The 18,630-nt window shown below is 38.8% G+C and overlaps 1 protein-coding gene across 4 annotated transcripts in view; it reads left to right on the plus strand.

Annotated features, from left to right (window-relative positions):
- Nucleotides 1-18,630, plus strand: part of setd2 (SET domain containing 2, histone lysine methyltransferase) — a 148,651-nt gene that overhangs the window by 63,762 nt on the left and 66,259 nt on the right. For all 4 annotated transcript variants that reach the window (XM_051935936.1, XM_051935937.1, XM_051935938.1 and 1 more), the window contains exons 5-6: nt 6,894-7,025; nt 8,255-8,383. In XM_051935936.1, the coding sequence (XP_051791896.1) occupies nt 6,894-7,025; nt 8,255-8,383 (261 nt within the window). The remainder of the gene's footprint in view (nt 1-6,893; nt 7,026-8,254; nt 8,384-18,630) is intronic.

Consider the following 18,630-nt stretch of genomic DNA (forward strand, 5'->3'; position numbering starts at 1 on the left):
GTGTCCAACGAGGTTGGCGTTAGCCCCATGGACCTTAAACTTAGTAATAATTTGCCATTGTTGTCACATGAACATCAAGCTGCTTGGAAATGATTTTATAGCCTTTTCCTTAAACATGCTTGTCTAGGTAGCATTACCTTTAAATTTCTTCTTTAAAACAGTTGTAACAAATTAATTAAATAAAAAATAGCTTTCTTCATGCACAAATTTCAAAAGAGTTGCCTACTAAGTGAGAAATGGTTATGGATTTTCATCATTTATATTATTTTGTGGCAGCCGCTTATAGAACATTTTTGGAGCAGTGGCCTGATGCTAAATTTTCTATATGCAGGACACACTGTAGAGCCGGAGATGCAAATATAGAAATCACTGTGTTCCTCATTTCATGTAGACAAGTCTGAGACGTTTAAACAGGGTGCAAAAACTTACATCCATGTCCATCTTTGCTCCAAAAAATCTCATGACTTCTCTATCTTGCCCATCACAGCTTAAGGTGAACTGCCTTTGTGATCTTTATCTGGTTTCAAGACGGACATTGTTAAGCAATCTAGCTACATAGTACATTTTTGTTTTAGCAGTGGAAAAATATTACATACACAATGATTTGATTGATTTTTTTAATGGTGTGTGAAAATGCATTCTGTATGATTTATATATTAAACAAAGATTGCTTTTAAGAGTGGTGGACACAAAGAAGTACTTGGGAGGGGTAGCATGTAATGAAAACTATGAAATGCGCATGGGAAATAAAGTGCACATTTCTTTTTGATTTTAAATTGGGAAGCATTTTATAACTCAAAATATGATGGTAAAAATCCACCTAAAATGAAAAGATATAATGGGTAAAAGGGAAAAATATTACCTAGCTGTTTAGATAATAAACAAACATCAAAGCTTACCTCACCACACTCTTGCTTAAGCGTTCTTAGAAGAATTTTTTTTTTAGTACAGGAAGCTTAGCATGACTGCTGATACTCTCTAGACCAAGTAAAAACTGGCAGCGAAATAAAACAACTGTTGGCTTTTGATAGTTGATATGGTCAGTGCAGTGTTGATCTTGGATGGCACAGACAGTGAACAGGGTTTTTTTTGTTTTTTTTTTTAAACCACATATTAACCACATATTACCACCAAATATTAATGCCAGAAGTTCCATGTTTATGTTTATCTTTCATGTGAGAGCAGGTGAACAATAAGCAGATAATATTTATCTTTTCTTTAGCTAGAAATTAAAATCTAAGAGTTTGTGCATACAATTAAATATAAGGTATTTAAAAAAATAAAATGTTTTAAGTCTTTAAAATGTGGGTAGGATTAGAGGATTATAGAATTTATTTTTTAGTTAATACCTTTTATTTGTATTAATCAAACAGTATTCAGTCTTTATTTAACAAAATGCAATCAATAATGTATTGTTAATGTGGCTTCATTACTATTATTTCTAGTACCAGTTAAAGTTTAGGTACACCCTTTCATTGAAGCATGTTTCTTTACTGTTGCTGTTTTCTACATTTTTGAATAACAGTGAAGACATTATACATGGAATTCTGAAAAAACTGTTAACACAAAAGTATCATAGATTATTCAAAGGAGCCACCTTTTGCCTTCATACTATCTTAGAATATTTGTGGCAGGTAGCCAACTGGGATGCTTTTCCCACATATACAGAACATGTGCTTGCTGCTTTCCATTCACTGTCCACTCCAGTTCATCCTTTACCATCTATACTGGGATTATGTCAGATGGCAGTAGTACCCAGGCTTTCTGCTGCTGCATTGAATCACACTCCTTATTTACCAGATAGCTCTTATACAGCCTGGAGATGGATTTTGTTACTGTGAGTGCACTGTTGGTAAACAAATTACAACCGAGCTAAGTGCGGATCAGATGGAATTACATGTTACTGCAGAATACTGTGATAGCAAGTTTTCCCTCCATAATTGCAATCTCCTCCTCGTCCTGAATGCTTCACAATGAGAATCACACACATTGACAGCATGCAGTCACTTTTTCTCTGTCTCACAAAGACAAGTGGTGAAAACCAAAAATGTCAAATTTGGAGTCATCAGACCAAAGGACAGAAACCTGTTGTCAGTGTTTCTTGGCCCAAGCAAGCCTGTTCTTATCTGACTCATTCAGAAGTGGTTTATTTGCAGCGATTACTCCATGAAGACCTGATTCATGCAGTCTGTTTTGACAAGCTAATGTAAGATGCATTTAAGAAATTGTGCTTAGGCATTAAGTTCACTATTTAAATATGTCTTAGACCTTTTGATCTAAAAGTTTATGCTTAAATACTTGAAATTAATTTCTAAGTATATGACAAGCATACCTTCAGTCAGGTCTGTCAGACTTTTGCCTGGTACCGTACTTGGTACAAAACCTTACCCTCTGAATTTTTAACATACATTCAAATACATATTATTAATGAATGACAATCTGAAGCCCTAACCAGCTTAGCAAACAGGAGTGTGGTGAAGTTGACAGATTATTACTGGCACACAGCTCCCTTGTCTTCAGGACATAACACACACTACCTTTGAAAGGCAGACTTCTTTTTATTTTTCTTTAAGCCCTCAGTTATCCCGCTCAAATACTTTTTCTCTCCTCTACTTCTGAGGTCCCTTTTATAAAGTCTTGCTTGGAATCAAGCAGGAAAATATGCATATGCCAAATAGCAGATGTGAATAACATATTTGCAGTTTCAAGACAAGGAAACAACACCTGATCTCCAATTTGGGGGTGGTATTGGAGGGGTACCCTGTGAAGCACTGAGTACTTCTAAGCAACAAATCACAGAAAATGAGCGTTGTCCTCTGCAAAGCCTCACGATAACACCTACACAGCAGTTCAAAAGTGCCATGCGGCAACACTTACAGTGCATCCGGAAAGTATTCACAGCACATCACTTTTTCCACATTTTGTTATGTTACAGCCTTATTCCAAAATTGATTAAATTCATTTTTTTCCTCAGAATTCTACACACAACACCCCATAATGACAACGTGAAAAAAGTTTACTTGAGGTTTTTGCAAATTTATTAAAAAATAAAAAAACTGAGAAATCACATGTACATAAGTATTCACAGCCTTTGCTCAATACTTTGTCGATGCACCTTTGGCAGCAATTACAGCCTCAAGTCTTTTTGAATATGATGCCACAAGCTTGGCACACCTATCCTTGGCCAGTTTCGCCCAATCCTCTTTGCAGCACCTCTCAAGCTCCATCAGGTTGGATGGGAAGCGTCGGTGCACAGCCATTTTAAGATCTCTCCAGAGATGTTCAATCGAATTCAAGTCTGGGCTCTGGCTGGGCCACTCAAGGACATTCACAGAGTTGTCCTGAAGCCACTCCTTTGATATTTTGGCTGTGTGCTTAGGGTCGTTGTCCTGCTGAAAGATGAACCGTCGCCCCAGTCTGAGGTCAAGAGCGCTCTGGAGCAGGTTTTCATCCAGGATGTGTCTGTACATTGCTGCAGTCATCTTTCCCTTTATCCTGACTAGTCTCCCAGTCCCTGCCTCTGAAAAACATCCCCACAGCATGATGCTGCCACCACCATGCTTCACTGTAGGGATGGTATTGGCCTGGTGAAGAGCGGTGCCTGGTTTCCTCTAAACGTGACGCCTGGCATTCACACCAAAGACTTCAATCTTTGTCTCATCAGACCAGAGAATTTTCTTTCTCATGGTCTGAGAGTCCTTCAGGTGCCTTTTGGCAAACTCCAGGCGGGCTGCCATGTGCCTTTTACTAAGGAGTGGCTTCTGTCTGGCCACTCTACCATACAGGCCTGATTGGTGGATTGCTGCATAGATGGTTGTCCTTCTGGAAGGTTCTCCTCTCTCCACAGAGTTCCTCTGGAGCTCTGACAGAGTGACCATCGGGTTCTTGGTCACCTCCCTGAATAAGGCCCTTCTCCCCTGATTGCTCAGTTTAGATGGCCGGCCAACTCTAGGAAGAGTCCTGGTGGTTTCGAACTTCTTCCACTTACGGATGATGGAGGCCACTGTACTTATTGGGACCTTTAAAGCAGCATTTTTCTGTAACCTTCCCCAGATTTGTGCCTTGAGACAATCCTGTGTCAGAGGTCTACAGACAATTCGTTTGACTTCATGCTTGGTTTGTGCTCTGACATGAACTGTCAACTGTGGGACCTTATATAGACAGGTGTGTGCCTTTCCAAATCATGTCCAATGAACTGAATTTACCACAGGTTTTTTTTTTTTTTTTTGGAGGTGGACTCCAATTAAGCTGCAGAAACATCTCAAGGATGATCAAGGAAAACAGGATGCACCTGAGCTCAATTTTGAGCTTCATGGCAAAGTCTATGAATACTTATATACATGTGCTTTCTCAATTTTTTTATTTTTAATCAATTTGCAAAAACCTCAAGTAAACTTTTTTTTCATGTTGTCATTATGGGGTGTTGTGTGTAGAGTTCTGAGGAAAAAAAATGAATTTAATACATTTTTAAATAAGGCTGTAACATAACAAAATGTGGAAAAAATGATGCGCTGTGAATACTTTCCGGATGCACTGTAAATTGCACATGACTATTGTGTTAATGGAATGTCACTGCTTATGGTTAACAAAAGCAGATTCATTCTTGCTAGGTGCCCTAATTGCAACACGAGTACAGTAAAGTGGTCTGATTACATGGGGAAAACTGTACATTTCTATAAATTGCCTTTTTATGATGGTGAAAACACATTGTTTTATGTATCTACACCCACACCACATGAAAAATGAATGTAGCACCTCATCAGTCAGTTAAAGGTTTCCAACACAGTGGGCATGATGGAGTGAAACTTGGATGAGATACTCCAGCTCCCTGAGAAGTGATAACAGGTACCCGATATAAACTGACAACCAGAAATTTTCTATTGTGAAAATATGCAACATTGTTCCACTTAAAAGGGAACTAAAACACAGTCTGTACATCATATTCATGACTTTTGAGATTTAATGTTTGTCACACCAATTTACATTATAATAACAGCTTGGTGATCTAAATTTATTATACAGGCTAGTCGTCCTTTAGCTGGTTTGGCTGCATTTTCCTACCTGGTCAAGGATGTCCCCTGGATATCTCATTATACAAAAATTTGAAAATATCACAAAGCTGACATACTTCTGGTCCCAGGTGTTTCAGATGAGGGATACTGAACCTGCACTTCAAACCTAAGTGAATTTTTGCATATTACTCGTAAACAGAAAAACATACATAGGTTTTATCATTCTTTTACAACATTAGAGTATTATATAATTTCCTTTTAACCCTGTTATTGGGTTAAATGGTAAATGGACACAGTAAATGGATTGATGTTTGAAGTAATGACTATTCCATAACATTCATTGTTCCAGCTTTCTCTTCTACTCTGAGGTAAATCAGTTAATCAAGAGTTTGCATTTCTCTATGACCAGTTCATTATCTAACAGCTTCTTGTCAATGTATACGCAAATGCTATGATATAGTAAACTCAAAATAAACCCCTGATCTCAGCCAGAAGCCCAAAACATATCAAATTATTTTTTTAAACTATTTTAAAGTTGTTTTGTGCAAGTTTAAAAAAACTGTATTAATAATTAATGGATACTATGTTTAGTCAATCATTACATAGAGTATTAAATTTAACTGCTGGAATAAATGTTTTAAGCAATAAATACAGTATGTGACTGTACAATTGCATCATGTTTTGCAATGATCCCTGTCATAGCTTTTTAATTTATGGAATCTCATGTTATGTTTATTTTAAAAGTAAATAAAATGTTCTATCCAGGCACTTTCTATGTCTGCAACTTGTTTTCAGGTAGAACATATTTTTTAAGGACTTTATTTCATTTAAACATTTAATGCAGTTCAAAATCATCCAATGTTCTAGTAACTCCAAGCTATTGCTAGTCTAACTTTTCCTTTCTTAAACATTATTATTTGTACTTTTAAGAAAAAAAAAAACTACGTTTCTCTATTTTTTGATAATCTCTCTTTAAATTGCATTTGCCTAAGTGTTATTTGAGGGCCTTTTTCCTTTTACTGATGGTTATACAAGATGTCTTGTTAAACACAGGAAAGGAACCGAACTCTTAGAAACCTCAATTAATACATTCTGTCATCAGGTTCAAGAATGTCAGTCTTAAAAAGAGATTCTGGACAGAGGAGACTGGCTGGCGAACATCAACCTAGAAAAGGCTACGTCTGAATACTAGTTATACCAGTATTTTGTTCAGAATCAGTAGCTCACATTTTTTTTTAATTATTTGACAATAACTGAGCAGTATCTATTTTTCCTTCAGGAAAACATATAGAAAATTATTTTAGAAAATGTCAGTTTCTTTTGCAGACAAGATATTTGTGCCGTTCAGTTGGTAATAAATTTGCCCTCAATCATTAGAAGATCCATTCACTTAAAATACAACAGCAGTGGATCATCTGTGACTTTGTAGAGTACATCTGCACTACTTTATGCATGTGACTTAATGAAAGCAAGTAGTTTAGTCTCTTTTCTTTTTGTGAAGACTAACATTGTTTCCTACATCATGCTTTGGAGTTCTTTAAATATTAAGTTCTTTTGCCACATTTTCTGAAATATATTGTGTTTAGTATACCTAATTATTTTGTCTACAGTTTAAAACAACATTAATAAATAAATGTGCAGATCCTTGTATGTGATTTTGTATTGTTAGGAAAATAATAAGTTGACAGCTTTTTTTCTTTTAGAATTGTAATTTGTGATTTAACATCAAGTTCAACATTTACTTGTTTGATAGACTTAGATATAAATACTAGATGAAGGATAAACTATATTGTACTGTCCATTGCAACAAGTTAGGTGAACAATGTTTCAGACCTTTTTTACACTAGCATTTGTACTAACAGTAAATTTTGATATTTGCAGAAAGAAAAACAAATCTCACCGAGATATCAAACGTATGCAGTGTGAATGCAGCATTCTGGCCAAGGAGGAGAGAGCTCAGGGAATGGTTGCCTGTGGAGATGATTGCCTGAATAGATTGCTCATGATCGAGTGGTGAGGAGTACTTATTATGAATTTGTCTTAATTTTTTAAAGTGTTTTTTTAAGAGAGAATACTAAATTCTAATAAATAATACAGCATCCCTCTTCATTATGAAATTACAACACATCCATCAGTCATTGTTTCATGTTGCTCATGATACTGATTGTAATGCAGTGTTGTTTATTAAATTAAGGTGAAAACTCCCATCACTTTTAAAGAATTTCTTTGCCTAGTGAGGGTTGCAGTGACACCATACCAAGTTGGACAGGCCAGGTCACCCTTTCTTCATAAGCATTTTTTAGATCCTTTTGAGGAATTTCCAGATGCAAGTTCCTCAACTTGCTATGAGACACCTTCTCAAACAGTATGCTCAAAATTGCTCCACTTGATTCTGAGTGATTCTATTCTGAGTCCATATTGTTGTGGTACACACCCTATAAAAGAGATAAAAGCAAGCAACCTGTCCCATGGACCTGTATTTTGCACTTGTACTCAAACTTATTCTTTTAGGCACGACAAAGAACTTGTGACCATGGGTAAGGATGAGATTGGTTTTCACTTCACTGTCTCTACAATGTTCACAAAACGACTTCCACTGCACTAATTATCAATCATTGCTACTCTTGGCTGTGAGAAAGACTGCAATGTTTTTGACCTCCTCAGCTTGAAGCATCTAACCTCTTAACTGTGGGGAGCAAGACAGTTTTCTTCTAAGAGAGAACATAGAACTCCCAATTTTAAAGGTTCCAAAAAACACATAACATTCAGCTGGTAAAACTCCCTTTAGAGATAACAGTTTTGTAAAGTAAGGAGACAACATAATTCCTAAAATAAACATTCTTCAAAAATTGTCTGTACATTTATATACTGTCCATGAAAATCATGAATAGGAGAAAGGACCGGACATATACTTGGCAGAGTTTAATGTCCACTATTTAACAGACTCGAATTAAAGACTACAGATATTAGAACTAAATGCATGCAGCAGTGACACCTGAGCTCTTATTTTCTTGTAGTATTTTCCAGAAGATGCCACAGGGGTATATGGTAATAGTCTTTTCCAGGTCCACAAAGCAAGGAGATAAATGTAAAGAACTGTTATGGTGTTCTGTCCCTTTGTGCACATTAAGATACTATACTGTTTGTATCTAATTATTTTGCTATTTTTAAATACTGCAGTGTTTCCTTTGGGTTCCTTGTTGATTGCAGTTCCCTTGTTTAATCTCTTTACCTTCCCTCAGTTCTTCCAGATGCCCAAATGGACAGTACTGCTCAAATCGACGATTCCAGCGCAAACAGCATGCAGATTTTGAAGTTATTTTGACTGAGAACAAGGGTTGGGGACTTCGTGCTGCTGTGGACCTTCCACCGTAAGTTTTGGCTTATGTGAAGTGATCAGGGTGAATATTTAAACCCTAAATTTTATAACCTTGTTAATTTATAAATTGAATCACTTATCATTCAGCTGTCAATGCTTATAAAAGTTAAGGAGCCATAAATTCATTAATTAATTTCAGTAGTACTAGGGTGTTGTACCGTGTTAGCCATTATGAATGTAGAGAAAAGCCAAGCAAAATGACACCTTTTATTGGCTAACTAGAAAGATTACAATATGCAAGCTTTCGAGGCAACTCAGGCCCCTTCTTCAGGCAAGATCTTGCCTGAAGAAGGGGCCTGAGTTGCCTCGAAAGCTTGCATATTGTAATCTTTCTAGTTAGCCAATAAAAGGTGTCATTTTGCTTGGCTTTTAATTAATTTCACTAACTATGGTTTCACAAACTGCATCCAAAAATTTCCTGAAATTGCTGAACAGTCTTTTAAATTGCACTGAGGGAATATGTCCCATTTCTTCATACTGAAAACCTGAAGTGTGGAAATTGTTTCCTCTATTATCTAGTATTTAATAAAACCCTTTCTCCTAATTTTATGGTGACTACTACAAATGCATTCTCTGCATAGGTCCTATAATCACATTATGATCTCACTAATAAAAATAACGCAAGGCACATAACTCTTAACACTGGGGGTAGTTTTATTTTCTGCCTTAATGGCAGGACGAGAGCTCAGTCAGGTTCTAAATTGGCCAAACATCCTCAAGCCATATTGGTATGATGTGCAGATAATTTGAAGTTCAGTCCAGACTGATAGCAAAAAGGCAGGTTTACTCACCTGTGAGGGTGCTTCTTCCATTATTAATGAGCCTTATATCATGCTTTCAGTTTTTTGGAACAAAAAATTGGAGAATGGAAGAAATATATGTATTGTAGATGAACAAAGCAGGGTGAATCCACAAAAGAAATCAAAGTACTGAAGCTCATGTTGAAAAGAGTAGGTAATGCTAGATTCTTAGTGGTTAGAGGAAACATACCTATATGTTAGTAAAAATGCTGGAGCTTATTTCATTACAAGTGGATAACACAATTCAGAGTGATGTCCCCTCCAACAGAGATACCTGACGTAGTCTTCAGTCACTGCATATATACAGTGGGGCAAAAAAGTATTTAGTCAGCCACCAAATGTGCAAGTTCTCCCACTTTAAAAGATGAGAGAGGCCTGTAATTTTCATCATAGGTATACCTCAACTATGAGAGACAAAATGAGAAAAAAAATCCAGAAAATCGCATTGTCTGATTTTAAATAATTTATTTGCAAATTATGGTGGAAAATAAGTATTTGGTCACCACAAACAAGCAAGATTTCTGGCTCTCACAAACCTGTAACTTCTTCTGTAAGGGGCTCCTCTGTCCTCCACTCATTACCTGTATTAATGGCACCTGTTTGAACTCGTTATCAATATAAAAGACACCTGTCCACAACCTTAAACAGTCACACTCCAAACTCCACTATGGCCAAGACCAAAGAGCTGTCAAAGGACACCAGAAACAAAATTGTAGACCTGCACCAGGCTGGGAAGACTGAATCTGCAATAGGTAAGCAGCTTGGTGTGAAGAAATCAACTGTGGGAGCAATTATTAGAAAATGGAAGACATACAAGACCAGTGATAATTTCCCTCGATCTGGGGCTCCACACAAGATCTCACCCCGTGGGGTCAAAATGATCACAAGAACGGTGAGGAAAAATCCCAGAACCACACGGGGGGACCTAGTGAATGACCTGCAGAGAGCTGGGACCAAAGTCACAAAGGCTACCATCAGTAACACACTACGCCGCCAGGGACTCAAATCCTGCAGTGCCAGACGTGTCCCCCTGCTTAAGCCAGTACATGTGCAGGCCCGTCTGAAGTTTGCTAGAGAGCATTTGGATGATCCAGAAGAGGATTGGGAGAATGTCATATGGTCAGATGAAAAAAATTCTACTCGTCGTGTTTGGAGGAGAAAGAATGCTGAGTTGCATCCAAAGAACACCATACCTACTGTAAAGCATGGGGGTGGAAACATCATGCTTTGGGGTTGTTTTTCTGCAAAGGGGCCAGGACGACTGATCCGTGTAAAGGAAAGAATGAATGGGGCCATGTATCGTCAGATTTTGAGTGAAAACCTCCTTCCATCAGCAAGGGCATTGAAGATGAAACGTGGCTGGGTCTTTCAGCATGACAGTGATCCCAAACACACCGCCCGGGTAACGAAGGAGTGGCTTCGTAAGAAGCATTTCAAGGTCCTGGAGTGGCCTAGCCGGTCTCCAGATCTCAACCCCATAGAAAATCTTTGGAGGGAGTTGAAAGTCCGTGTTGCCCAGCGACAGACCCAAAACATCACTGCTCTAGAGCAGATCTGCATGGAGGAATGGGCCAAAATACAGAAAATGTTTGACCTCTGTCATTGCCAACAAAGGGTATATAACAAAGTATTGAGATGAACTTTTGCTATTGACTAAATACTTTTTTTCCACAATAATTTGCAAATAAACTCTTCAAAAATCAGACAATGTGATTTTCTGGATTTTTTTTTCTCATTTTGTCTGTCATAGTTGAGGTATACCTATGATGAAAATTACAGGCCTCTCTCGTCTTTTTAAGTGGGAGAACTTGCACAATTGGTGGCTGACTAAATACTTTTTTGCCCCACTGTATATATGTTTTTTAATTGTTGTAGTAATTTTCCTAATGCATATCTCTTTTTAACCCTGTACCTCCTGTAGTAAACTATGTACATTTTTAAATAGATAAACATGTGCCAAAACAAATCATATCACTATTTTTGGTGCTTGACATTCATGGCATTTGTTTTGCTCACATCGCTGATAATCTGTGTATTAAAATTCTAAGAGATGTAAACTCAACTCTTAGTTTGCTTTTTTTTTACACTTAGACTTCTAGATGTTTTTAAAATCTTATTATCTGAAACATAGTTCAAATTCTTATATTTTTCTCTATTTCATTATATTAATTAATAAAATAAAAATGCACTGCAAACAGGACTCTCTTGACATTGGTGTCTCATCTAATATCTATATCAAAGCAAGGGGCCATTGGATTTTTGTGGAGGGCAAATTAGTGATCACAATACAAATAGAGCCCACACCATTTTTTTGTCCACAAGAAATTTGGCTTAGAGTGCCTAAGCAAAGAATATTATACATGCAGCATAGCATACAGTACAATGCACTATTTATTTTGAGAAAAACTTTGTTCTAGCATTACTTTATGGTTGCTTACTAATTTTTGTCGTTTTTATTGTTATTGTTGCTTTTCAAAAGTAATAGTTTTGTTTCTTAAATGTTCTTTATCATTACTTGGATATTGACATAGTGCTTATTCATTGTGAAAAAAATTATTTTTATATGCAGATGAGTAGCATTCAGCAGAGTTGCTATGTTGGAAGGTTTGTGAAACTTATGACATATAGTTCTGTTATCAGAGGGGAAGACAGTTCACTTAATGTACTTAAAAAAAAAAAAAAAAAAAAAAAGCTTAACATACGTATAAGTGAAAAAAGTAGGGACACAAATAATTACTGACTTTTATACCTATTTAGTTCAAGTTGTGTTTGTAACAAGTTTTTTAATATTAAAAAAAGAACTTGGGTATAGAATTATGTTTGTAATACAGTACTTCACATTTTGTTACAGAGATCTTTTTATTTAAAGGAAACCTGTTAGCCTTCTTACTTCCTGGAAATCAATATCTAAAGATAAGCTTAAAATTCATTGATACCAAAGTAAATACACAAGTTTAAAAATGAAAATGTGCTTTTTATATTCTTTCTGATGTTTGGGTGTAATTTTGTATATTTTATGTTGCACAATAAACTGTTTTGCCTTTCTTTCTATGGATTTTGGTAGAAAACACCCTGAGCTTGTGTTTAAAAAGCAGAAAAGTCTCTCCTCCACTTCTCACAGCTATATTGCCTCTCGTAATTGTTCCCAAAAATTAAAAAAATAAAAACTATTGAAACTAACTAGACAGGGGTCTCCAGCTCCAGTCCTGGAAGGCCCCAGTGCCTGCAAATTTTCATTCTAAACCTTTTCTTAATTAGTGCACTGTTTTTGCTGCTAATTAAATTCTTTTCAATTCATTTTAATTGACTTGTTTTGTAAGATTTGTTCCCCTGAATTTCTTCATCGTTGCTCTGAATTACTTCATTTCTTTCCTTAAATGGCATTCAAACAGATATGAAATATGAAGTGAGTGAGCCAACAGAAGATTAACTAAGCCAGGGCGTCAAACTCCAACCAATTTCACTCCAACCAGCTGCTTAATTAGGCGCTGATTCTTGTTGTTAATTAAACCTGCTCTTTAATACCGTGGTTTATTGCTGCCCACATTGTGCAATAGCAGACATTTCTGACATTGTTAATTTTCCCCTTTCTAAGAGCATTGGTAAAATGTATGATCGACACAGTTTGCTGGTCATGTTTTGGTTCATTTTGTATCTCATTATTGTTTGTCTGCTAATTATGGAAAAAAACAATTGAGGTGTCTGAGTCTTCAAGAGCAAGTCAAATAAAATTAATTCATCCATCCATCCATCCATCCATTATCCACCGCTTATCCGGGTCACGGGGGCAGCAGCTTAAGCAGGGAAGCCCAGACTTCCCTCCCCCCGGCCACCTCCTCCAGCTCCTCTGGGAGGACCCCGAGGTGTTCCCAGGCCAGCTGGGAGATATAATCCCTCCATCGTGTCCTGTGTCTGCCCCGTGGCCTTCTCCCAGTGGGACATGCCCGGAACCCCCCCATCTCCCCCCCTCCCCCCACCCATCCAGGGAGGCGTCCAGGGAGCATCTTGACCAGATGCCCGAACCACCTCAACTGACTACTCTCAATGCAGAGGAGCAGCGACTCTACTCTGAGTCTCTCCCAGATAACTGAACTCCTCACCCTATCTCTAAGGGAAAGTCCAGCCACCCTGCGGAGAAAACTCATTTCAGCCGCTTGTATCCGCGATCTTGCTCTTTCGGTCACTACCCAAAGCTCGTGGCCATAGGTGAGGGTAGGAACGTAGATCGACTGGTAAATCGACAGCCTTGCCTTTTGGCTCAGCTCTCTCTTCACCCCGACGGACCGTTGCAGAGCCCGCATTACTGCAGATGCTGCACTGATCAGTCTGTTGATCTCCCGCTCCATTCTTCCCTCATTCGTGAACAAGACCCCGAGATACTTGAACTCCTGCACTTGAGGCAGTAATGTTTTCCCAACCTGGAGAGAGCATTCTACCCTTTTCTGTTCTGAGAACCATGGCCTCGGATTTAGAGGTGCTGACTCTCATCCCCGTCGCTTCACACTCGGCTGCGAACCACTCTAGTGAGAGCTGGAGGTCACTGTCCGATGAATCCAACAGAACCACGTCATCCGCAAATAGCAGAGATGAGATTCTGAGGTCAACGAACCATACACCCACCGCTCCTTGGCTGCACCTAGAAATTCTGTCCATAAAACTTATGAACAGAATCGGTGACAAAGGGCAGCCCTGGCGGAGTCCAACCTCAACAGGAAACGAGTCCGACTTATTACTGGCAATGCGGACCAAGCTCCTGTTCCTCCTGTACAGGGACTGAATGGGTGATAACAACGAGCCTTGTACCCCATACTCTCGGAGCACACCCCACAGGATGCTTCGAGGGACACTGTCGAATGCCTTCTCCAAATCCTCAAAACACATGTGGACTGGTTGGGCAAACTCCCATGCCCCTTGTACCCCATACTCTCGGAGCACACCGCACAGGATGCTTCGAGGGACACGGTCGAATACCTTCTCCAAATCCACAAAACACACGTGGACTGGTTGGGCAAACTCCCATGTCCCCTCCAGGATCCTGACCAGGGTGTAGAGCTGGTCCAGTGTTCCACGGCCGGGACAGAATCCGCATTGATCCTCTTGAATCCGAGATTCGACTATCGACTGAACTCTCTTCTCCAGCACCCTTGAATAGACCTTGCCAGGGAGGCTGAGGAGTGTGATCCCCCTATAGTTGGAGCACATCCTCCGGTCACCCTTCTTAAAAAGGGGGACCATCACGACGGTTTGCCATTCCAGAGGGATTGCCCCCAATGTCCATGCATTGTTGCAGAGACGTGTCAACCAGGACAGCCCCACAACATCCAGAGCCTTAAGGAACCCAGGGTTCCTCCGCCAGACGTTCCCAGCAGACCCTCATTATACGTTTGGGTCTGCCTGATCTGTCTGGCAGCCTCTCCCGCCATCTGATCCAGCTTACCACCAGGTGGTGATCAGTTGACAGTTCAGCCCCTCTCTTCACCCGAGTGTCCAAGACATAAGGTCGTAGATCCAATGACACGATTACAAAGTTGATCATCGAGTTGCGACCTCGGGTATCCTGGCGCCAAGTGCACTTATGGACACCCTTATGCTCGAACATGGTGTTCGTTATGGACAATCCATGGCCAGCACAGAAGTCCAACAACTGAACACCACTCGAGTTTAGATCGGGGAGGCCGTTCCTCCCAATCATACCTTTCCAGGTTTCACTGACGTTGCGGACATGAGCTTTTAAGTCTCCCAGCAGGATGATAGAGTCCCCAGGAGCTGCACCTCGCAGTGTTTCTTCCAGGGACTCCGAGAAGGCCGGGTACTCCGAACTGTCGTTAGGAGCATAAGCGCAAGCAATAGTCAGAGTCCTTCCCCCAACTCGAAGGCGCAGGGAAGCAACCCTCTCGTCCAACATGGAGAACCCCAACATGTAGGCCTCGAGACAGGGGACCATAAGCAAGCCCACCCCTGCCCACCACCTTTCACCCACAGCAACTCCAGAGTGGAACAAAGTCCAGCCTCTCTCAAGAGGAGTGGTTCCAGAGCCCAGACTGTGAGTAGAGGTGAGCCCAACTATATCTAGCTGATACCAGTCAACCTCACGCACCAGTTCGGGCTCCTTCCCCGCCAGAGAGGTAACATTCCATGTCCCAAGAGCCAGTTTCGGCAACCAAGGGTTAGAGCGCCAGAGTTCCCGCCTTCAGCCACCACCCATATCGCATTGCACCCAACCCCTATGGCCTCTCTTGCAGGTGGTGGGCCCACAAGAGAGCGGAACCACGTTGCTCCTTCGGGCTGAGGCCGACTGGGCCCCGTGATCGATGGTCCAGCCACCAGGCACTCACCAACGAGCCCCTCCCCCAGGCCTGGCTCCAGGGTTGGGCCCCAGGTACCCTTTCCGGGGCAAAGGAAATGCCGATCCTTGGTTTAAAGCCATATGGGATCTCAGGATGAAGTTAGTCTGGATCTTCACCTCAGACCTGTTTGCCTTGGGAAGCCCTACCAGGAGCATGTAGCTCCTGACAACATAGCTTTGAGGATCACTAGACTACGCAAGCCCTTCTGCCACAGCAAGGCTTCTGTCCAAGAAGAGAAAATTAATTCAAAAGAAGCTAATTAGGAGCAAAAACAGGTCACTAATTAAGAAGAGGGTTAGAATGCAAACCTGCAGCCACTCCAGCCCTCCAGGATTAGAGTCGGGACCCCTGAAGTAGACCATATGTGCTTAAAGATTTATTGATTAATTTGCTAGTAATTGAAATTAAAGAATTTTCACTCTGAATATGTGACTTGGCATTTTAGAATTTAAAATGTGAACCACTTTTATTCTTTTCTTTACCAAGACAGAAATGGACATCCATCAGTTAATTTACTTAACACATTTAATTCTAGTGCATGGTAGCAACCACTCGGCACATACCCTTAGTCACACAAAAAATGGCAATTTTGAGTTGTCCCACTAAACAAAGGAAAGTGTTGTCTAATACTATTGTGGCAAATACATTTTTTGTTATTTATTTAATTATATATCCTATTATTGCTTGTATATACTACCCTGCACCCAGCAACTGTGGTACAAAAATTTCTCTATGCTTACGCAGTATATGTGACAATAAAGATCTCATCTAATCTAATATTTCCTAGCTTTCCCTTTTCATATTTTTGCATGGATGCCCTCTCCTGTTAGCCCTAACTTATTGGTCATTCAGAACACCGTACCTCTTGTTTTGTCTTGTTATAGCATGTCACATTTCTTGAGTACATTATATGTTAGTTGATCCATGTTGTTTTTAGCGATCAGTACATCTAGTTTTGAAGGACACTGACGTATGTCTGCATAAGTCTGAAACCACAGGACATTGCTTACAATATACAAAGAGACATGTGGAAACATCACAGTTGTATAAAATTCTCATCGGCCATACTTGAGTAAAAGTAGAAGTACCTTGCTGAAACATTACTCAAGTAAAAGTAAAATTTGTCCAGTACTAGTTTTAAAGTATCTGGTATTAATTTTACTTAAGCATTAATAAATGTAGGATCATTCCCTGTTTCATATCCATTTAGGTGGCACCATCAGCTTTGGAAATAACTGAAGATAGCTAGGATATCGCATCACTAACATCCAACCCTGTTGTGTAGGCTGCAGTGAGATAAACTTGGAATGACTGAATAGTTACTGGGTGTTAGTTCCAGCAACTGAATTGTCCCAGATTCTTCATGTATTTTAGATAATTGTCTAAGAAAGACATTGTGAATATTTGTGTTTCTGGTTTATTGTCATAGTAACAAATATGTCCAGCAAAATATATTGGAGTAAAAGTTGCCATTAGTGTTTTAAAAATGTAGTGGAGTAAAAGTAGACAGCAAATGTTAATGCTTAAGTATGTTTTGAAAATACTTCTACAAATATAGTAATGACGTTTTTATACATTTACTTCTATAAAACACTTGGATCCACTTAACATGTATCACTATGAATCCTTTGTTTTAAATGCTTAACATGTACATACCCTTATATAGTGCAGCTGTATACCAGTTTCAGCACCTTCTAGCATTTCAGAACAAGGTATGCCAGGAAAGTCCATGTGTAACTTTTGGCTAAAGCAATAATTCTCAAACCTAGTCCTGGAGAGTCTATGTGGCTTCAGGTTTTTGTTAAAATCAACATCTGTTTTCAATTGGACTCTTAACTTGGTTAAGCAAGCTGTTATTTCCCGCTTTCTGTTTTGGGTGAATGTAGAAATTACAAAAGCTTAAGTTCAGGAATTTTTTATTAAGATGTACCAAGCATATATATATGTTACATAGGGATTATTTAATGTATTCTTTATACTAGGTTTTTAAGATTTTCATCATCCATCATGATTTTAATTCTGATTTTCAAGGTGTTCTGGTTGTTTAAATCTATTATTAACTAATGAACACGTTTGTGTGTCTGAAGCTGAAGTAGTTGCAGCTTTTCAGTAGGTAGTGTATTTGCCTGGGTGCCTGTTCTGCTCATTGTTGGTTGTCATTATTAGGATACAATTAAGGACATGAAGTGCACAGAAAAAGGCAGATTAATAAAAACACAATTAAACAGTTATGCATTTAGAGCTACAGCAAAAATAAAAATCTCAATATATCTAAACTTACAAAAGTGACACGTGCTTTTCTTGATGCAGAATAAGAGAAGAGAAAAAAGATAAGCTAATTAAATTATATAAATTAGAGGTACAATGACAGCCACTGGGCTAAGGATTGGTTGCTTAAATAGTCATTTTCACATCTATTCAAGTGTAGTTAGTTCTGTTGACATGTGCGTCCTTCAGTTTTTCACCTCTGAATCCCATATGTGAACTGGTTTCAATTTTAATGAAGTTCTGTGGTTTAGGTTAAAAACTCTTTTTGTTTGTAGAAAGTCAAAGGTTCCCTAATTTATTTAAACATGTGGATCTACAATATGTGGTGGTAAATAGACATTCATGCTTATATGTAGATGTCAGTTCTTAAAATATTGAACTGTAGCATAACAAAATGTTTGATATTATACTAGAAGATGGAGCAATTCAGCTTTCTGCATTTTATCCATACTTATCCAGCTATAGCAAATTCAAATTCAGAATTTAACTTGCTTTTCAGTTGTACATTCATATCTCAAAACTGACTGACTGTCCAGGACTATTCAGTGACACCAAAATACAAGTCCATGGTTTGCTGCCATGACTACCAGAGCAATATTGTAAAACCTGACCCTTTACCTAATTTTGGAACTAAAATATTATACCCTAGAACATTACCTTAAATCTTAATCCCACATCAGTCACTTTTGGTGTTTCTACGAAGGTATTCTCAAAATCTGTTTTTATCAGTGACATGTTTTCTGGTATTTCAGATTGTTGATTTCACTTGCTATGGCACATTGTCCCAAAGTTACATGAAAGGTTAGCAAGATTTTACTTGACAT

This window comes from Erpetoichthys calabaricus, chromosome 13 (assembly GCF_900747795.2).
Source record: "Erpetoichthys calabaricus chromosome 13, fErpCal1.3, whole genome shotgun sequence".
Taxonomy (NCBI): domain Eukaryota; kingdom Metazoa; phylum Chordata; class Cladistia; order Polypteriformes; family Polypteridae; genus Erpetoichthys; species Erpetoichthys calabaricus.